At 58.3% G+C, this 21,467-nt stretch overlaps 2 protein-coding genes across 3 annotated transcripts; one reads left to right on the top strand and one right to left on the bottom strand.

Annotated features, from left to right (window-relative positions):
* Positions 1–202: 202 nt before the first annotated feature.
* Positions 203–6,104, top strand: DYNLT4 (dynein light chain Tctex-type 4). The gene is made up of 2 exons (XM_048861453.2): positions 203–296; positions 5,236–6,104. The coding sequence occupies exons 1-2, from the start codon at positions 214–216 to the stop codon at positions 5,978–5,980; spliced, it is 828 nt and encodes a 275-aa protein (XP_048717410.2). The 5' UTR covers positions 203–213; the 3' UTR covers positions 5,981–6,104.
* A 3,268-nt stretch (positions 6,105–9,372) lies between these two features.
* Positions 9,373–20,951, bottom strand: PLK3 (polo like kinase 3). 2 transcript variants are annotated; one of them, XM_048861664.2, is made up of 15 exons: positions 20,666–20,951; positions 19,107–19,214; positions 18,862–18,978; positions 17,765–17,894; positions 17,571–17,658; positions 16,928–17,023; positions 15,779–15,977; positions 15,114–15,240; positions 14,487–14,596; positions 14,208–14,325; positions 13,486–13,569; positions 12,834–12,996; positions 12,054–12,183; positions 11,630–11,740; positions 9,373–10,996 (listed from the first exon to the last, which is right to left on the bottom strand). In XM_048861664.2, the coding sequence occupies exons 1-15, from the start codon at positions 20,858–20,860 to the stop codon at positions 10,802–10,804; spliced, it is 1,971 nt and encodes a 656-aa protein (XP_048717621.1). In that variant the 5' UTR covers positions 20,861–20,951; the 3' UTR covers positions 9,373–10,801. The 2 variants fall into 2 exon arrangements, with proteins under 2 accessions (XP_048717621.1, XP_048717620.1); XM_048861663.2 differs by having other exon boundaries at positions 12,834–12,999.
* Between the last annotated feature and the right edge of the window lie 516 nt (positions 20,952–21,467).

Below are 21,467 nucleotides of genomic sequence, written 5' to 3' on the forward strand. Positions count from 1 at the left end.
TAGCTAGATTAGGTAGCTAGACAGCTATAGATTTTGTGTTGGAGTTTATCACTTTCTTAAATATCTCCCCAAAGAGAGAACATGTGTGTTCGGCAGAATGCAGAGGAGAGCTCCTGGGACCGGGCAGCGAAGAGTTAAAGCTATTCTGCCTGATGGCCAAAGGATTTCAGTGTCACATAGCAACACCTAATGTTTCACTACAAAATAAACACAATGCCTTTCATTTTTGGGCAGAGTCCCTACTACACAATGTCCCGGCCCCTCCTGGAAAGTCACACAGGAGCTGAGGGGGAAAGGTAGGTCTGGCGGTGAAGGCCATGGCTCCAGTTCAGGAGCGTACTGGTGGGACGAGAGGAGGGGGCTGAGACTGGACTGAGTGGGTGGGAGCAGTGGCATGGATGTGACCAGGTAGATGGGTGGATGTGACCAGGCAGGTTGGAGGAGGCCAGGAGCATGCAGCATTGGAGAGGAACAAGGTCAGGGGATGCAGTGAGGGAGGGCAGGGGGGCAGCAGGACAAGGCAGCGTGGAGATTCGAAGGGCAGTGTGATCAAGCGGGAAGGATGTGTGGGGTGATGTCTGGGAGGGTCCATGGCACTAGTCCTGGCAAGCTCTGTAAACCAGGCCGGGCAATTCTGAATTGGAGTCTGACGGAGGCTGGGGTGAGAGAGTCCAGGTCCTCAGAGTCAGAGATCAGTGGGGCCGCGGCATCCCGAAGCCTCTGAAGTGCAGAGAGTGGAGATAGAGGAGACTATGGAAGGTGCTGTGATAGCCAGGGCAGGACATGATGAAGAGAGGAATACGGCTCTGATTAGAAGCAGGGTCGAGGCAAGGATCCATTCCCGAGAGGGGTAGGGGACAGGGGACTTAGAGACCAGGGACAAGATCTACCAAAAGTGAGCCCTGGTTTTGGGTGCCTGGCTTGAGAGCCCCTTAAAGCCGAATTTCCAGAAGGGTCAGGAAATCAAGGCCTTTGTATCCACTCGCCCCTTCTGACACTGTTGGCCAAAGCAACGAGGGAGGAAAGAGGCATCTGGGGTGAAGTGGGACTCCCAGGTTCCTGCCCTCCACTAGGGCTGGTCAAGGAGAGCGGCCAGGGACATGCCAGCACTAGTGGATATTTATGTCTATGGCAGAGAGGTGAGGGAACATCTTGATGGGGGGGCGGGGGCAGGGCCAAAGTGGTGAGTGAGGAGGGGGCCTGTAACAACACCCCAGAGTGCTGGGAAGAGATGATGGGACTTCCTTGGTGTCACGGAGTCCCTGGGCGATGCTCTGGAACTGCTCCCCATGAAGCCAGTCAGGACTCTGGGGCAGTCGCCTTTCTGTGAGCAGCCTGTCTGCGGGACACACAGCTCACAAAGCTTCCACCTTCCTGGGTCTGACCTCGGAGCATTCAGCATCCTCTGCCCCTCTGTGCGCTTCCCCCCAGCGAGTCCGCTCAGGCGGGGCTCCTAGGGAAGCCAGAGGGTCCTGCACCCCAACTTCGCAGTCAGACGTGACTCTCAGCCAGCCAGTAAAACAGAAGGTTTATTAGACGACAGGAACATGGTCTAAAACAGAGCTTGCAGGTGCAGAGAACGGGACCCCTCAGCTGGGTCCATTTTGGGGGGTAGTGAGCCAGACAACCATGTCTGCACTTCACTCCATGTCCCAGTCAGCCCCAAACTGAAACCCCCCTCCAGCCCCTCCTCCTCTGGGCTTTGTTCCTTTCCCAGGCCAGGTGGTCACCGGATTCCTTTGTTCTCCAACCCTTCAGCTCTCACCTTGCAGGGGGGGAAGGGCCCAGGCCATCAGTTGCCAGGAAACAGGGTGTCGGCCCTTCTCTGTGTCCAGACCCCTGCACACACCTGCCCTCTAGGGCTCTGCAATGATCATACACCCTTACTCCACCCCCTAGATACTTAAGAACTGCCTAGGGGAAACTGAGGCACACCCACACTATTCAGAGGAAACATTAAGAACAGTCCCACTTCGTCACACTTGGCTGCCATCCCCTGACACGTGACATGGGTTGGGGTACAAGACAGCGGTACCCCCGGCACATGGCAAGGGCTGGTATTGGCTCCCTCCGGGAGCTGCTGCCCCTTTAAAAAGAAAAAATTGCAAATAAACCCTCAACTCAGCCCCAACCGAGGCCCCAATCCTGCCATTAGATCTCCGCGGGTCAGGTCTAGCCCCGGGGGTGCCACGTGGGCGCAGGGGGGTGCCTGCGGGGATCTGATCCCAGGAGTCAGGGCTGGAGGTCTGGGTAGGTGACCCGTCGGCCCCTGCCGGAGGAGGGGATAGGGCAGCCTGGCCTTGCTTCTAGCAAGCAAACCCTGCTACTCAAAACGCCACGAAATTCAGAAGAGGGAAAGAAGAAGAAAAAAACCAGGGCTTCACAGAACTTGTACAGGCAACAGAGTCACGGACCTGAGCCTGCCCAGCCCTGCCCCCACCCTTTTGAAGGCTCTTGCATTGAACTGTCACATCAAAGAGGCCAATGATTTACCGCGGGGGGGGGGGGTATTAAGCCAGCAGGCAGGGAGCTCCAGGGGAGCACACAGCAAGCCAGTGCAAGCGCTGGTGAGATGACCGGCATTCGCTCTCTTCCCTGCGATATCTCCACTCCCAGATCCGGGGGGCGGTGACCCTGCCAGCAATCCCGCAGCCCCCCGTCGGAGCGGGTGGCACTGCCAGGTGCGATCGCGCCCGAGGCTTGCCTGCTGAAGTGACACCACAAATTCCTTTCGCCCCACTCCAGCCCACTGCATTTGGGCTGTTTCCAAGGGAAGGATCAATTATTAATTGCAGGCTCGTTTATTTTCTAGTCATTGCATGGAAAAAGCAAATGACAGTGAAGCTCAGAAATAATATTGCCCTGGCTTCCCCTGTCCCTCTCCTGCATGCACAGGGATCCTCGTTTCTGTGAAGACACCCCAGTGCAGATGGGATGCAGGCAACAAGGTGCCCTGCGACTGTATTTGTTCCCACGGCATTGCTTATAGTAGCATTGCTTATAGTACAATGGACCCTTACGGGCCCGTGAACACCCACGCACCCACCCACCCACAATGCACAAGGGATGTGAGCTGGCACCTGTTGGATTCCACAGTAAAGCTCCCACTGAATTCACTGGCAGAGGATCAGGGACTGGGAGATCCCGCCTAGGTGTTGGCGGAGGCTGGGTCCCAGCCTACGTCCACACTCAGCGCTGGGGGTGTGACACCCAGCTCAAGTAGACGCGCTCATGCGAGCTCGGTGAGAGCCAGCAGGCTAAGATCAATAGGAAGCTGCGGCAGGATGGGCAGTGGTGAGCCGTGGGAGGGGCTAGCCGCCCCAAGTACAAACCCACTGACACCCCATGGATAGCTCTAGGACAGCTAGCACGAGTATGTCGACTGGGGCTGGGAATCGCACCACCAGCGCCAGTGTAGACGTGGCCTGCTGTGGTGTACTCACCTGCTCACACTCCCTAAGAACCAGGCGCACTGCAAGGCTGGATTCTCTGCCATTATACCCAGGGCATTTGCAACTGACTCAAAGAGCAGGGAGATGCCTACCCCTTGACAAGATGAAGCAGGGGCTCTTTGGTGGCCACATATTCTCTCAGTGGTGCCCCCAGAAACAAGGAGGCTCTTTGCATGGGCCAGCTGGACAAAGCACTAGAGAACGTGTGCGCATTGACCCAGAGGAAGGTGCTGAGGGGTCATGTCCATCCTGGCTCCTGTCTGTCTCTGGCTGGAATTTGTTTCCTATTAGTCCATTTAAAGGGGGTAAAACCCTGAGCGTGCCCATCTCTGCTCGACATCCCGTGTCAGTAACAGTGAATGGCACTGAAAACCAGGGGAGACATGTTAACATCAACCCCATACTCGCAAGGGGGTGATGGGTGAATTTCAGTGAAGTTCTTAGGTGTGGTCCAGCTCAGCCCCCAGAGGATCCAATCCTTAGTCCGACTCTCTCCTGACACCCGGCGTAGGGGTGAGAGACTTCCTGTATCCAGCGAGGCTGGAAACAGCCCAGAAAGTCAACCTCCCACCTTGGCACTTCTGCTTCTTGACTCCGGGCACAAGTTGGGAAGTGCAGCAGTAGCCGTGACCATGAAACGCCAGGGGCAAGTTAGCCAGACTCCCTCACCGCTCCCAGTAAAGGAGAGTGAACTTTGGGTCAGGGCTTGTTCCATCCAACCCAGTTTTCCGGCTTCCATTTCACAGGTTCCCAACCGCAAAGGCACCAGATACCATGGTGATGGGCCTGAGGAGACTAAAATAGGAAATCTCATATCAAAGCCAAGGGAGCTGGTGCTCCGTTTAAAATGCTCTAGTCACATGCAACAGGACCATCCTCCAGGCCTTGTTTACATCCCTTTGATTGAGTAATTGTCCTTTCTTGGAGGTCCTTGTCTTTGCTGCCCTTGGCACAGCTGCTCGTTACACATCTCGCAAAGCGAAAGGGGTTTGGCTTGTGGCCATCGGCCCCCCGAACGGCCTGTCAAACAGACCAGCCGCTGGGAGCTCTCACACCAGCTCCTCTTGCCCGGGTCTCTGCGGAGAGTCTGGCTCCCCATGGAATGCAGGGACTTGGGGGCAGAGTAAATACTAGTGAACCAGAATAGAAACAGCCTTGAGATAACAAGCTAAAGCTACAGCCGGGGGAGTTCAGAGCGGGGTTAGGGACAGGCAGAGTCTGGCTAGACACAAAAGGGGGAGTGTGAGGAAGCAGCAGGAAGGAGTTGGAAGATGCCTGATGTGTCTGTGAATTAACTCAGACCTTCCTGGCTTTTGTGGGCGTTATCCCCAGAGCGCCACCGCAGCCCAATGGGAGAGCGATTCCCAGGGACCTCACTTAGCGGAGGCCAGGGCACTTTGCAGGAGGCAGCTCCGGCGCTGGGGTTCCTGCGCTATGCGGGTTGGAAGCAGGAGCCGCTCGCTCAGGCTCGCTGACGGTCCCAGACACTTTGCTAAGAGCATCCAGGGCTGTGGAACGTGCCTCGAGGTCTCGCTGCACCAGGGAGATGGCCCCTTGTTCCAATGGTTGTCAGTACCAGGTCCCCATCCCCATTTGGTGGTGGAAGCTCCTTGAGCATAGCAGAACAAGTCCATTTCCAGCACCGCTCTGGGAAGGCTTTAGTCGCCATAACCCTGACCAGGCTGAGCCCAGGCATCCTGCCTGCCAGCGCCCAGGCAGGCCATGAGCTGGGTGGGTGGTGGAAGCAGAGTAACTTGCCGGCACTGCTCTTCTTTTTGCCCAGACCCAGGTGTCACGCCGGGGGCATGGCAGGCAAGCCGCTAGCACTGTTCCAGGAGGCTCTGGCCCAGTTCAACCAGGCAGTAGCGTCAGAGAACCCGGAGGCTGCACGCCTGAGGGCGGGCTTGCTGTCCACCCGCCGCAGCTCTCACTCAGTGGACAACCCGCCCAGGCCCCTGATGCGGCTGAAGAGCATAGAGGAGGGGAAGCCGCCCTCCCTGCACTCGCGGAGGAGCTCCGTCATGAGCATCGCCAACGCCCCCTTCACCAGCCGAAGAAACTCTGTCTCCATGGCAATGGGAGGGAGGCGCCTCTCCATCGGCCCCTGGATGCACAGCGGGCGGGTGAGCTTCTCAGGGCTCCCCCTCTTCCAGCCCATCCGGGAGACGCAGTATGAGAACACCTACAAGACCCAGCCAGACGAAGGCTGTAAGTTTGACCCCTGCCGGGCCCAGCGGGCTCTGGAGTCCACCCTCACCAGTTACCTGGGGGATGCCAAGTACAACCCGGTGACGAGCGGGCAGCTGGCCCAGAGCCTGTCTGAGCTCATCCGCAGCCGCCTAAAGGACCTCACCCCGCCCCGCTACAAGCTGGTCTGTAACGTCTTCCTGGGCCAGCAGGGCCAACAGAGCCTGCAGGTGGCCAGCCGCTGCCTCTGGGACCCGGAGAACGACAGCATGGCCTCCGCCACCTTCATCAACGCCTCCCTCTTTGCCGTGGCCACGGTGCACGGGCTGTACTTCGAGTAGCGCCTGGGCCAGCTCCTGCCGGGCTCCGAATGCCACACTCGGCCACCGACGGCACGGCAGGAGAGACCCAGCCAGAAATAAAGAGAAGCCCGCCCTGACCTCCGGGGCTTCTGTTAACTCACAACCAGTAATTTCTTAACCAGATGTGGGGCTGGCCGGCGGCATGGGGAAGCCTGGCCTTTGTGCTTTGCTGCCGTGGGGGCCTGGGTCAGGAGAGAATGGGCTGTTCCCTGGGTTCTACTCGCTGTCGGGGGGTTGCGATGGGGACTGCTGTACCAGCTAAAGGGCCCAGCTGAGCTCGGGGCCCCGCTGTGCCAGGCGCTGCACGACCCAGAGGGCGAGCTCAGTGTGTGCACTGACAGGGCAGGCAAAGGGGAGGCGTGGGGGCATTCTGCCCCTTTTGCAGAGAGGAAAGCTCAGATTGTTAAGCCTGCCTACAAGGTTTCGACGTCTGGCAATCTCGGCCTAAAGCACTTTCCCCAGGGCACACAGGGAGGCTGTAACAGAGCTGGGACTTGAAGCCACAACGCCCGCATCCCCTGCTGGCCTGAATCGTGGCCTGTCCTGTTGGGAAAGCAAGGGAGGAGAGCAAGCTCGGGCCCCTCTGAGCACGGAGCTCTGGCTGGTCTGAGCAAGTCCCTGGAACCCTCCCAGCCCTGGCTTTCTGGCTACTCCCGTGTTAGGAGAGGCCACTGCTAAGCCCTGAGGACACGGGTGCATTGGAGGCCCTCCAGCTGCTCCACCTCCACCCAGCCACCCCCAGCTGGTCCAGCCTGCCATGAGCCACAAGGGACTGGTCTGAGCCAGTGGTCCCAACTCATGTTCCTTGGGCCAGAGGGTGACTAGCCCCTAAGGGCAGGCCAAGAAGCAGCAAAACCCGCAAAGAAGGGTGCTCACAGGCAGACATTAACACCCTCCCACCCAAGCCCAGGCCTTGGGAGCCTTCCAAAGGGCTTGAGTGGCAAGGTATTGAGCGCCACCCTGTCCCCACGAGACACGGCAGGACACAGGGCACCAGAGAGGTGAGGAGCTTTGCTCCACGACCCAGCGGGTCTGAGCTCACCAGGAGCCCTGCCTCCAACTCCCACAGCCGGAGCACAGGGGCCCGGCTCCTCCTTCGCCATGTCAGGGCCACAGCAGGGCCCTGCAGCTCCGTCGTCACTTGCCCCCATTGGCAGTAGCCCCCACAGGGGCCCAGACAGAGAGAGTAGCTGTCACAGCCAGCAGCCTCCCACCCACAGAACAGCCCCTTTGTTGGGACGCTGACAATGCCAGCTCAGTCTGTGCAGGCGCCCACCCAGGAGGAGGCAGGTGCAGCTCTCGCCGGCAGTACTAGTGGGGTCTGCAGGAGCCAGCTCCAGCAAGGAGGCAACAGGAACGGGGCAAGAGGTGGCTAAGAAAAGGAGAATTCTGGGGGTGCTGACGGCAGCTGCTAGAAATGACTGGAAAGCTGCAGCCTGGGGAGGAAGGATGGGCTGGTACTTGGGGATCGGGGCCAGAGGGAGCTGGGTTCTCAGCCTAGTTCAGCCCCACCTTCGAGGGCTCTCAAAGCCCCAGCTCCTGGAGGCACGGGGTTATGGGGGCGTCGCTACTTCCCATTCGAAAAGGCAGAGGTAGTTCCCGGCCCTCGAGAGCATGGAGAGAAGCTCCAAGACAGGAGCTGAGGGGAGCCCCCGGCTCAGCTGGCAGAAGGCCAGGTTCAGGTCTGAAATCTCAGGATGTGAAGCCAATCTCAGGGTTTTTGAATGTACATGGTTGATGATCTGCTCTCAGCTGGTAGCACCCCAGCTCCCCATCCATGCAATGGGGCTAGTTCTTCCCTGCCTTGCGGGGTGAAGCTGTTAACCAACGGCCGGTGCTCATGTTTTAGTGGTGAGGAGCCCCTTGCTAGCCAGCTGCCCAAAGCTCACTGCCCTGCAAGCACCAGGCAAAGGAAACTGCACCTTGGGGGGAGCATCTAGCACCTCCTGGAGTCAGCCCTTCAGTCAGGTTCCACACCCTAGGGAGGAAGCCCAGCAGCTGAGGGATTTAATGCAAGGCCAGCTGTTCAGGCCTCTTGTGTTCAGAGCTCAGGGCCTAGGAGTGGAGGCTCAGCGGGGTCTCTCTGCTCTGCAGCCCAGCACAGGATTAAAGGACTGCACATTCTTGGCTCCTCTCCCAGCTGCTTTCACAAAGGGCAACCCCAGGCCCAGGGGCCCCATTGTGTGCTACCAGCCCTATTTGAGTCATGGAGGGGGCTGGCTGGACCTCCCGCTCCTCCCTAGAGCTGCAGAAGCCAGCCTGTTGAGCTCTCAGCAGTGTCACAGCCTAGCTCCTCCATCAAGGCAGAGCTCAGGCTGACAAGCAGCACCCGCTGCCCTGCCAAAGCACCAAGCACCCTTTCGGCTCACGAGGCAGCCCCCCCTCGCCCCATCTACACCAGCCCCATGTCATCCAGCTCATCTCGCTGCTGCGGATTGAGAGTGTTCTGAAAACAAAGCAGCTCGTAAGGGCAGAGAACACCGATCCAACCCTCTGACCCAGCAGACCAGATCCGAGACAATCTTCCCCAGCCCCTGCTTTGGAGAGCGCTTTAAGGGCCGCTCCTCAGCAGGCAATAGCTGAGAAGCCTCCTGACCAGATCTCCCTCCAAGCCCCTTTTGTACCTGGCCTTACCCGCATAGGGGACACTAGCGCTGTTAAGGACCCCTTGTTCAGCAGCCAAGCAGCGTTTTGGATAGCCAGGGACTGATGTTGCTCCAGCAGGTTGGAGGGACAGGATTTGAGCTTTACTTGGTCACGATTAAAGCAAGATGGGCCTAAAACCAGTTTCTCATCTCTGCCAGCCCCTTGCGGCATGGAGTTGATGGCAGGGTCGAAGACGAGCAGCGATCCATCCCGCACAGGTGAGAGCAAGGCAGGGCGTGTAAGAAAGCATTGAGAATAAGCACTGGGATGGCCCTGATTTTAGGGTGCTGTCTCTCCAGCACCCCTTACTCACCCCCCCCTGACATGGGAGCACTAACCCTACCCCAGGCTCTGAGGACCCCATCACTCAGACAAGCCGAGTACGATGCAGATGTAGGAGCATGTACAGATCAGCTGCTAAACAGCGCACTGGGGTGCTGCCCCTCTGTAATAATACACCCCTGCACCCATCTTTGTGAGGGGCAGCCTGAGGCCTGCTTCCCAGGAGAGTCAATTGCTCAAGAGCCAGGAGCAGTAGCCCTAGGTCCTGGAGGATACATGGGAGTCATTTGCATAGGGCAGGTTAATGTCCCCAGTGCACAGGGAATGCCCATACAGGCAGGCAACCATCGTTGAGCCAGGGGCTGCAGCGAGAGACATGGCACTGCCCCAGCAAGGGCCCAGCTCCCTAAGAAGGTACAGAGAAGGGTGGCAGCAGGCCCATGTGTTTTATAAAAGGAACACTTTTATTAGTGAGCAAGGCACAGAGCAAACAGGGCCCTGCACAGACAGGAGACCACGGAAGGGGTGAAATAAATACTTCAATATAAATACAAATACATAAATAATTTCATCAGGCCAAAAAACCTGCATTTGGAAACCAGAAAAAAAATCAACCTTGTTTAGGTCCCAGCTGGCTGAGGGCTCATCGGGTCCCTTTTTAAAGCATTTCGAGTCTGTACCGTGGCAATTCACATTCCCTGGCGCAAGCTGCAAGACAAGCAGGGGATGTGCCCGCACCAAGCTTCAGCACGAGAGGGACCCTGCCCCCTCTTTAGTGTAACAATTCTGCAGTTCTCCTGTTCCCCACCCAGGGCTGGAATAGGGGCCAGCCTGGGCTGACACAAAGGCTCTGCCTTAGAGCTCTTGGCATTGGCAACACCGTACCTCCTCCCTCAGAGACGGTATCCTTATTCTCATCCCCTCCTGACACAGCGATTGGGCTCCTGCTGTAGAGATATTTTCAAGTTCAATAAAGTATTTCCTGGTGTGTCTGTGCCTAGGCTGGTCTGCCCCACAGCAGGCTCTCCCACCCCTGCTGAGTGGCCCTGGCCCCCATCCAGCTCTCAGGCCTCTAGGCAAGATGCTCTGTGTTAGCTAAGATCCCACCCCCAGGGCCAGAGAGTGACATGGAGACACCCCCCTCTGCAGAAGAGAGTCCCTAGGGGTAGCAGCTCAGCGTAAAGTCAGCAGCGCTGCCAGAAGAGCTAAAAGCAGCTTCCCCTTCACCCCAGCCTGGTGAAGACTGGGCAGGTTTCACTAGGAGCCTTCCCCATGTGGGCCAGACAGGGCGGGAGCAGGGAGGTTCTAACCAAGCCCAGATGGAGCATGGTTCTCAGCTCCTCCCTGCCCCAGCTCAGAGGCCAGGACAGGACACTGACCTGGACAGACATTGGGCTCTTAACATTTAGGCATTTAGACACTGGACAAAGATTTTTCTCCCCCTTAAAAATCAGGTTTGTTCCTTCTCTCCTCAGCTTGCTTGGCATGGGAGGAGAAGGAACAGCTGTTCCCTGGAGATTCCCCTACCCAACCACGTGCACGACTTAAGCTGTGTAAAGATTACACAGGAGTAAACTTGACGTGTAACTTCACCCCACACACCTCCCCGTCTCCTCCATGGATTGAAGCAGTCAGCTGACAAACGCCAGGGCAAGGATTTCAGTATCAGCCAGCAGCCATCAGGAGATGAAGGATGCTGAGGCCAGCTGCTGCTAAGTCAAAATATCCAGATGCCCTTATCTAAGTTCCTTCAGCCTGGTCATATTTAGCTGGGTAGGAAAGTTCTGGTGGGCAGCCGGAGCGGTCACTCACTCCATTGACATGACAGGGGAAGGCTTTCGAATCCAAGGAGGCTTCTCCCAAGGCCCCAGCCTAGGCATTGGCCCTCTCCTGGAGGAGCTTGAGGACATACTTGAGCCGAAACTGGAGCTCTGGAGAGCAGCCCAGCTCCCTGATGCTGCTCGTCTTGTACGTGTAGGAGCTGCGGTCTTTGGTGACGTAGGTCAGGAGACAGGAATGGTCTGGCTTGCTGAGGATCACCTTGGTGTGATCGTTGTAGAAGTTCACCTAGGAGAGCCATGTTACAGAGGAGTTACTTCTCCAGCCTCGGGCTGGGTGTGTCTCATGGTTCCCAGGCTGATGCTTTGGGCCTCAGCCAGCCCCTTCTCCCCGACCTGTGATGGAGCTTTGGCCACGGTCGGGAGGGCAGCCCCCGTGCCATGGCTAGGCCAAGCAGAAGGGGAGCCTCAGGGCTAACAAAAGCTGGGAGGGACACATGCGGCTAAGGGTCCCATGCTGGGAAGCCACAGGTTGGCTACTCAGCCAAGGAGCCCCCTTCCCCTTGCAAAGGTTTCCAATCAAGAGGTTAGCTGAGCAAGAGACCAAGTGAGGAGGTTGCTCTGCCCCTGTTGTCTCCCCCTAGGAGCCCCAGAGCTCTGGGGGAAGACTAAGAAATCCCCTGTAACTAGAACTGTTTCCTAAGCCCTGGTGTGAAAACTCCAGCCCTGAAACAGATTATCTGGGAGAAGTGGAGAAGCACTGAAAGCAGCTGCTCCCTGCAGGTGAGGGAAGCAGCCATCTACAGAGGGGTGGGGGCTAGCTCTGTAGAGCCAGCCTTGGGAAACCTACGCAGAGGTCTAGGGACTGGCAAGCCGGGCAGATGCCATCTTCCCCCCTCCATCCCCAGGGCCCCACACATACCTGGAGCGTTCCGTTGCTGAAGAGCATCAACAAGGCCTGGTCAGTTTTCACCCACTGCAAGAGCAGCAGTGCAGGATGCTCAGTCTCATCTGTGCTGGGCAGGTCTCCCCCCTAGGAGAAGCATCCGCATTAGCCACCGATTCCTGCCCGAGCAGCAGCCTCAAGGACAAAACCCAGCAAGCATCTCAGCTACCCACTGGTTCACAGGCTTCTACTGCTGCGAGACTAGACAGCGCCTGGGCCAGGCACAAGCCACCAGCTGAGCTCCCCAGAGTGCATTCCCCGAGGAGCACGCCCGGCCGTTCCCCCCAGTATTTATGCCACACGCCTGCTGAGCCACAGGCTCCCCCTTCAGCAAGTGAGCTTGCTCTGCCAGGAGACCACCCCCCAGCACTGGCTTCTGGACAGCCAGGAGGCCACTCACCTTCATGAGATGCTGCTCCATGTAGGAGGCAAAGTACCGCAGGACGCTCGTCTGGCTCTGCAGCTGCTCTGGGATGGCCGACATGGGAAAGGCGAAGTGTTTGCTGTTTGTCAGGTTGTAATGGACCATCCTGGAAAGGGGAGGAGACCAGGTGAGCTTCCATCTCCAGCAGCAAGTCCCTGCACTGCCAGGAGTGCAATGCACATGGGCTCCACCATCAGGTTCCAGACCGTGGGGAGCCTAGGTCACCCGCAGCTGGATGGGGGGTTCTAGTGTAAGCGGCAGAACCTGCTCAGAGCCAGCAATAGTCTGAGGGTCTTGTCTTGTGACTGAGGTGTAACCATAGGACATGGGCCCTGCTGAGGAGAGGAGCTGGCAGCCTCGTTAGAGTCTGATCTTAGACCTGGGGAGAAGGGCATTGGCTTCCCTCGCCCAGCCCAAGGCTTGGAGTCTAGGAACAGGGCTTGTACCCCTGGGACCTGAACACGCTCCTTGGAGTTCACCGCCTTCGGCGTGTACAGTTACTGCCTCCCAGTCCCCATTGGCCTGTAGCCATGCTAGTCTTTGCTCGGCCCAGCCCCTGGGGAGGGGGAACGCTGCTGTTCTGCAGGGAAGCCCTCACAGGGTCCCCCCAACCCCACACCTTCTCCTCCTCTTCTTGCTTTGAGTTCTAAGTGCCACGCAGCTGCCCAGAGGCCAACACAGGAAGAAAGCCAGGAGACCCCCCGTCCCCCCACACACAGAGCAGAGACATCCAGGTGGCCCATGGCCTCCACTTACTTCCGATCGGCCGACAGAGCCATGTGCGTCCCGTCGTTGAAGAGGACCCCGATGCGGCGGTCGGACAGCTGGTAGCCAAAGCCGTATTTGTTGGAGTAGTCTACCCACTTGCTCACCCAGGCAAAGTGCTCGTGGCAAGCCAGAGAGGCAGGGTTCCGCTCGGCTGCTGGGGGCAAGAAGGGATTGTGAGCAGGGCGACACCCAGGATGTGCCTCATGAAGGAGGATGCTAGCAAGCACCGGGGGGCCTGCACCTCTGCTGGCCCCAGCAGGCAGATTGGGAGGCAGCCAGGTCTCCAGAGGTCCAGCCCTCTGCTCCAGCCACATTACCCACCCCAGCCAGCTTCCTCCCTAAGCCTATTCAATACCACTGGAAGTAGCCAGTTCCCTACAGGAGGCACCAGTCTCCATTCAGAGAATCTTACAGATGCTGGAGTCCCACAAGTGCCACCGGGCAGCCATGGGGACACATCCCCCTCCCTACCTTCGGTTTCACACTCCGGGACCATGGAAGTCTTTTCTGACCAAGCCAACACCAGCCTCGAGGAGAAGCTGCTACACCTGGCCCTCCTGTGTTGTCCCCCTCCATCCCCCTGCGAACCCTGTGTGTGATGCAACTTGAGAATCGGCAAGAGGCCGAGAATCCACGTTACCTGGAGGCATGGAGGACAGGCAGCTCTTCAGGAGTCCGATGGCAGATTCAGTGACCGCAGAGGCCGTAATGCACTCTTCAAACACTGCAGGGGAAGAAAGATCCGTCAGCCATACTGGAGGCAGAGAGCTGCTGATCAGCTCAGAAATTGCAAGACAGGTAGTCTGATCAGCTGCTGCTGAGGAGCATGCTGTGTCTGATGCCAAAGAAGATTCCAAGACACAAGACGATGTTCCCTCCCCACAAGGCAAGGGCAGGGATTTTGTGGAGCTGCCATGAAGAGCTACTGTTCTTTTTGAATTCACAGCTCTGAGGTCACTGAGAAATAGAGGGATTCAAGTTTAGGCCCCCATCTTCACAACAGGAAACCACATCAGCCAGAACCAGGGAGTCACAAGCATGGGAGGAAGAGATCTGGGGTCTACAGTAACTGGTCATTCAAACCCCCACCCTCAGCTGGGTACAAAGAATTGTCTCTGGACATGGTCCTCTCCTTGCTGGGAAGTGTGATGTCAGCACCAACCCCTGTGGGGCGGCTGGGGATCTCACAGGGTTTCCAGTGCCCCTCCCCCAGCCCAGTGCAACACTTCGCTAGCAGCTCCTTGGCCTCCCTGCCACTCCCACCCGGCAGGCCAGGGGCAAAGCTGCAAGGAACTCGAGAATCTCAGGGCAGGACAGCTCTACATACAGGAGCTGCTCGAAGCAGGCTTCTGCCTCACTCACCTTCACAGCTGCTGGCTGCTGTCCCCCTAATGGACCTGGAGACAGACCTCCGCGAACCCTCTTCTGCCAGCGTCTCCACGGGGCTGCAGCTGGTGCTCCGACATGTCGAGGGGATCACCTGGAGAGAGGTTGTGCATATTGGCACTGTCCCACCTGGGGCTCCATTCCAGGAGCAGCCCCACCTCATCCCTGCTCCCCTGCCAGGATACCGACACTCAGGGAAGAGGATCCTCGCCCAAGGAGCCAGCAAGGCTCCCCTTTCCCAGCCTTCAATCTTACCTCATTCCCTTCCACAGTTTTGTAGCTCATCTGCCTGCAGATGGAGGTCTTCATGAGGCCGACAACCAACTTGGAGATGTCCTCCTTCTCTTCAGAGGGGCCCTTCTTAACTAGAAGAGAAGGAGACGTTTAGTGGGCAGACCCAGCAGATGGTCAGGGAGGCCAGCAGAGTTGGTGGGTCAGAGGATCGATATTTCCACTGGCCCCAGCCGAGAGCAGAAGCAGTTTGAGATCTTGTTTACATTCTCCCACCCCCTGATTCTGTTCCAGTTTTGCACTTCACTCAGCTTGGCCAGCGAAACCAGGCTGGGCAGTTTCAGTCAGTTTCATTTCCTGGTTCTCATGCACCCCGTGAACTTGCTAAGTTGCAAGGAAACATTTCCATCCCAAGGGAGAGGGATTGGAATGGCATTTCAGCTCCAAGCATGTTCTGCAGAACCTAGGCAATGAGGACTCGCCTGCTTGGAGCAGTGCTCTGTGCAACAGAGCATCAGAATAAAAGCTTCCGCGGAAGATCAGACCGAGCTCTAGAGGTCAGGCGTGCCATCCTCCATCAGGTTTAACTGGCTTCATGCTACCTGCTGGCCAACAACAAAAGCCAAGACAGACATGAGGGAGAGAACTTACTTTTGGGTTTCTTTTTCCCAAACAGCGTCTTGGTGACTTTTGCAAACAGACTCTTTGCCGGGTTGGGGGGACTCAGCTCTGGCATCATCACACAGCTGCTGGGGGGGAGCTTATCAGGTGTGTAACCCTGGGGAGAGAGCAAGCGTGTCATTGTCTGGTTTACCTTCCTCCACGGACCACACGTCACACAGCAAGACAGACAACAGCTGCCCTTGGTTTGTTGGCGGTGGCCACTTTCTCTCCTCTGACAGCCAGTGGCGGCTCACATTTCCTGGGAGCTGCCCTGAAAGGGCTACACTTGAGAATCGGCCTCCCTGAGACGCAGGCTCCGCTCACGTGTAACAGCCACATGGCCCCGGAGTGCAGATGCAGCTCAAATGTATACAAGGGTATTTAGGAGGCACGCTAAGGCTAAAGACCCAGTGATGTTAATGGCCAATAAGCCAGGCTCAGGGAGAGCGGCCACTTGCAGGTTGGGGTCTCCAGCTGTCTGGTGTCCTTTGCAGCCTGCAGGGGCACTGGGACATGGGAGGAGCGCAGTGTAGTGAGACAGACACCCTGGGAGGTTTGCCACCCGAGCGGAGATCAGGCCCACCCTGCTTTCATTCTCCTCAGACTGGTCCAGGGGTGGGGGGGCGTTCGCTGCCTGCAGGAGAGCCACTCACTTTGGTGAAGAATTCATGGTCCAGGATCCCCTCCAGCGTGAGGCGGTCACGCGGGTTGCGTTTCAAGATGCCTGTGATCAGCTGCTTTGCTGGCGTGGAGAGGAAGGCTGGGAGGGTGTATTCCACCTGCTTGATACACCTGTACGTCTCCTTGAGGTCTGAGGTCTCAAAGGGAGGGTTCCCACACAACAAGGTATACCTGGAAAGAGAGGTGATCGGAGTGAGGGCTGGGCACACGTCCCGTCCACCTGAGCAAACCCTGGCCTGACTCACCCCCAGCCAAGCAATTACAAGGCACGTAAGTTATTCACAGGCTGACGAGAGGTTGCACCTGGCTCTAAGTGCCACCTATAACAAGCCTCTGAGCAACCACCATCCTCTAAGTAGCGAGAGGCTGCAGTCACATCCGGAATGCGCCTCCCTGCAATTGTTTACAGCACGAGATAAGGAAGCCTTGGGAACCAGGAATGTCAGTTGAGCCACTTCTATATTTAGCAGGGGTGGAGCTAAACTCTGCCCCAGTCCCACCCCTGGCGGCTGAGCTCACCGCTGTGCGAGCCCACCTTCCGCCTCCATCTGTCCAGGCCTGAGTGAATGGAAAGTTCAACAGGAAGCCTGTGGCTTACCAGGGCAAACAGCCACACGAGCGATGTTTACAATTCACACTGTGGGGAGCGATAGCCGCCCATATTAATAGATTGGTGACCACCCCTTGTGTCTGACATTTTCCATTGTTTTGAAAGCACTCTGCAGAGCAGTGTCGTCTGCAACGACATGGGACTCCGGAGCAGCAGGGGTCTGTCTCAATGGGCTCACTGGATGACACCAAGCGCCAGCCATTTACAAGCACGGCGGGGTTCCCCCCTTAACTGCCAGCACTGCAGGTGCCCCAGGATCAGTCCAGCTGGGCTTTGCTTCTAATCCAGGAGCAGTAATAAAATCTCTGCAAGCTAAGCTTGGCCCTCGGCAAGGCCCATTGCTTTCAGTGGCATCTGACTGGTACTCGTGCAAACCAGAGACCAGCTCACTCATCTGTGCTGGGGAGCGGATCTGGCTGATTTCCCAGGAAGCTGCCCAGGACAGTGTCATTCTTCCAGTCTCTTTTCCCACCAGCCCTGCCCTGCTTTGCAACAAGAGCTGGGAACTTACACGACACAGCCCAGAGACCACACGTCTGACTCCGGCCCATGGCCCTGCCGGTGGAGCACTTCAGGAGCTAGGTAGTTGGGGGTGCCGCATATCGTCCTATGGGGAGAGAGCAGAGCAGAGCATAGTCAGCGGCGCAGTAACAAACCAGAGCACAAGTCTTCCTCCATGCAGCTCCCTGGCTGACGGGGTAGACGCACGAGCCCTGGGCTCCAGCATGTATGTTCTGCATCCAGAGCACCAGGACTCCATCACCCCCATTCTCCAGGGAATGCACCAAGCACCCTGCCCCCATCCCTTTAGGATCCAATTTAACACCTTCCCTAGATTAGAACCCCCCACGATCCCTCCCCCTGCATCCACAGACCATCTCTCCCCCCACTACTGACCCAGCACCAAGCTCCCTCCAGCCTCTGATCCCCACACAGCTGCCCTCACCACCTGAGTGTGGGGCCGGGACAAGGAGGCACCTTCTTCCCTGTGCATTCCCCTCCCCCCGGCCAGGCAGGGCCAGCAGTTGATTACAGCAAGGTAAGAGATGGGAGGGCGGTGGTGGATTTCCCAGGCAGGGTATGGGGCTGAGGGGAAGAATGAAGTATCAGGGTGCAGGCAAGCAGGAAAGCCTGGCACATTAGGAGTCTCTTACTTTTTCTTCTGGTCCATAGACTCGCGCCGGGCGGCGAGGCCAAAGTCTCCAACTTTCAGCTCCATGTTGTCATTGACAAAAACGTTGCCTACAACAGAAGGGAGGCGTTAGGACACCAGCGCAGGGATGGATGCTACCCAGGGGTCTGCTCCCCACCCTGCCCCCCGAACAGGCGCTCAGGTCATGGTACACACCCAGTTTGAGGTCCCGGTGAAGGATGCCTTTGAGATGGAGGTACTTCAAGGCTGATATGATCTGTTTGAGGTAATACCGCACCTCCGGCTCCAGCAGCGTCTGCCGGGCTTTCCAGATGTGCGCCAGGGACTGGAAGAGGAAAAGCAAAGCAGTTAGCGAAAACCTCCTTAGTCAGGGACGTGCCTCACCAGAGGCCTGAGACACTAGTGCGCTGTGGTTTGCAGCATGCAGACCCCTGATCTTAATCTGGCAAGCCCCACCCTGACCAGGGGAGCTGGCTCTGGTACCAGGAAAAACAGGGGCTCGATTCCCCATGTGTGAGCGGCTCTGCTTTGTTCTCTGGCCCACGTTATATCGTCAGTCAGACTAGATCACCCTAGCCATTTCTTCCGGCCTCAGGCTCTAGGACTAAGAGGTGCAGCCTGCTCCTGGAGCAGGATATTTGGTCAGGCCAAAGGACTCGAAATACCACTTCTGGTGAAGCCGTGGCAGTGAGCCACTCATTTTACACAGGGGCTGTTCTGAGAAGTTGCCAGCGTGACTGGCTGGCGAAAGCCTGAATTGGTCCAGGCAGGCCCAAAGATGCCACCTTAGCAGCTTTGGGTCACTGAAGGATTTTGGGTCAGCCCCACTGCTATTTACAAGGGAGTGAACTGCTCGCAAGAGAGCCAGACTAGAACGGCCCAAGCAACGTGTAGGATCTAGGAACAGCCCCACCAAGAGAAGCCCGGTCACAGGGTTAGTGTGGTTACGCAAGACCAGCACGTGGTGTTTAGCTAACCCGGTTACCCGGCCAATGACACACAATGAGGCAAGGACTGGAAAATGAAAGGGGCACATCTGACAAGCAGCTGAGTGTGAATTCAAGCATCCGTTAGAAAACGAGATCTGCATCCATGCATAAGCGGTGAGTGATGAGGGGCCTGCGGGGACTTGGGAACGAAAACACAGCTACGGCCTTGCCTACACTAGGCAAATCGAGTGTGTTTGCTGCACGGTCCCCCCTTAACACGACTGACACCTCGAATCCATGCACCAGCGCTCCCAACAGCGCCACACCAGCCCATGGGCCATATGGGGCGAGCCCACCACTTACTTTCCTGCTGCAGTGTTCCAGGAAGATATAGATGTTCTCCGAATCATCAAAGTGATGCGAGAACTTGACAATGTGTTTGTGATGCAGGTCTCTGTGCAGCTCGATCTCATTCATAATCTGAAAAGGAGGAAGGAGCCCATCAACTAGCAGCCCCATCACTATGCAAAGACCTTGCTCCGGGCAAGCTTGAAATCTCTCTGCTCTCCCCCCAGGGCTGAGCACTCAGCCATCACTTCCACACATACCTTCTCCCGCTGGTGTGGTTTAGCCACTCGGCTATGAGGAATAACTTTCACCGCATAGGTTTTGTTGCTGTTGACGTCAGTCATTTCATAGCATCTTGCAAACCCTCCCTGCAAAGGAAGAGGCAGTCATTACCCATGGGTCACCGTTTCCCATTCCTCCCCCTGCTCTTGGAAGTCACCAGAGCATTCAACACATGGCAGTGACCCACTTATTCACAACTCCACCTGCTCAGGATAGAACAATCGCCATTTGACTTCCTGGAGGTTTCCCTGGGACACACACGGGCTTTGAAGAAAACCAAAATATCTGGTTTCCTGTCATGCTAGGAGCCCCATTATCAAAATCTGGAGTGACAGCCCTGAGTCAGGCCACTTTCTAAAATCAGTTCCTGTAAGTCTGTATCATGCCCGGCCTCCCACCACACCACTATTGAGTCTTCTCCCCAAGAGCAACTGGAAAGTCCTGCACATGGGAGGGAAGCGAGAACAGGCCAAGATTTTGGACCACGGGGGGAGAACCGTACAGGCAGGTTTTTCTGCAGTGATGCAAGGCACACAGCCACAGAATCACGCCCTGCGCCTTGCCCTAGGCGGAACAATGCTCTGAAGGGTAAGGAGAAGGCGAGCGGCTCTTTCATGGGGGATCAGCCTCTGCCCTATAGCCCCAGCAGCCAATGGGGCCAACCATGAGGCCCCGGCCCGGAGTGAACAAAGAACTCAGCCCTGTTCAGTACTTCCCCCTCCCTCCGGCTGGGAGGTCGCTGGCAGGGCTTTGAAACCGAGGTGCTAAGAGGAGGTTGCTGAAGGCAGCAGGTCACCAGAAGCCTCCGATTGCTCCGTCCAGGGCGAAAGCCGCTTTTCGGGGGCGTGGGAGGGGGGGTGTCGCTAAAGATAACGAGTTATCGAGGCACAAGGGGGAGAGTATCGAGTCGCCTCCCTCCACTGCGGCGGCCACAGGCAGCGGAGGCTGGGTGTGCCGCAGCCAAACACCTGCTCCGGGGGCAGCTCCTGCCGGAGCGAGGACACCGGAGGCTGTCTCAGAAGGAGAAGCGGGCCCCGCAGGGGCTCCCCGGGGGCGGGGGAGAGAGGGCAGGCCCCGGGGAGATTTGCTGGATCGCACCCCAGAGCAAGTCCCTAAAGCTCCCAGCGGAGCCGGGGGAGAGCCCGGGGCACTTCCGAACGGACTCCGAGTCTGCCGCTGCCCAGTGCCGGGGATGGGGGAGGGAAGGAAGGGGTGACCCACCAGCTCACAGCCGCATCGCCCCCCGCAGAGCTGCGCCCCCCGAGCACGCAGATACCGGAGCCAGGCTGCCCACGGGGGGACCCACCGGCCGGCAGCCCGCGAGCAGCTCCTACCTGCGCGGGGCGGGATCGGAGAGCAGCGCCCCAGCCAGGCCTCGGGGGTCCAAAGCTTCGCACGGAGCGGCCAGGGACAGAGCCTTCTGCCCCCATGGGCGCCGCCCCGGCCCCAGGGCCCCCGCCCCGGCCGGCCGCCCCCCGCCGCCCCGGGACCCCCTCCGCGAACGCCCCGCGCCGAGCGCCCCCGGGACGGGCGGTACCTTGCCCAGCAGACGTCCCTTGCAGTAAAGCCTGCCCTTGACCGGGTCGGCGATCATCCGGGTGGGCTCGGCCGCTCGGGGCTCGGCTCGGGCCGGGCTCGGCTCGGGCCCGGCGGCGGGGCCAGGCTTGTACGGATCCGAGCCCACGAGGCTGCAGTGGAAGGGGTGACGCCGCGCGTAGCAGGCGAGCTCCATGGGGGGCGCCGGCCGCTCCGCTCCGCCTCCGGCCCCGGCCCCTCACACGTGGCGAGCCGCCCTGGAACCGCCACACCCGGGAGCCGCGCCGCCGGGAACCCCGGAGCCTTTAAGCCACGCAGGGGCCCGACGTCACCCCCGGAACCCCGCCCTCCGGGTGCGGGCGGGGCGAGCTCTTAAAGAGACCGCGGCGCCGGCAGGCGGGGGCCGGGGGCAGCGGCGGGCTCGCCTGGGGCCCGCCTGGGGCTCGCCTGGGGCCGCGGTTCCGTCGGCGTCCGACCGAGCGAATTAGTAACGGGACGTTACCCTCTGCGTTTGGGTGGCCGTCGGCTGCGCTGCCCCCCGGGCTGAAACCAGGGCCGCCCGCTCCCGGGGTGCTGCGCTGTTCGCAGCAGGGTAAAGAAATAACCTCCGGGGGGGGGGCTGCGTCTGCCCTGCCACCCTCCCTGGAAACCCAGAGAAGGACAATTCAGTTCACAAGGGCGGGCCTGGGAACGGCTGAACCGTCAAAGGAACCGGCCCCCAGAAGGCTGCGGGTTCGGTCCCTGGGGTGTGTTTGGTTTGTTTTCCTCCTTTGGGGCCACACTCTGGCTGCCGGGTGTTTGCT

The sequence above is a fragment of the Caretta caretta genome, chromosome 8 (assembly GCF_965140235.1).
Source record: "Caretta caretta isolate rCarCar2 chromosome 8, rCarCar1.hap1, whole genome shotgun sequence".
NCBI classification, from domain to species: domain Eukaryota; kingdom Metazoa; phylum Chordata; order Testudines; family Cheloniidae; genus Caretta; species Caretta caretta.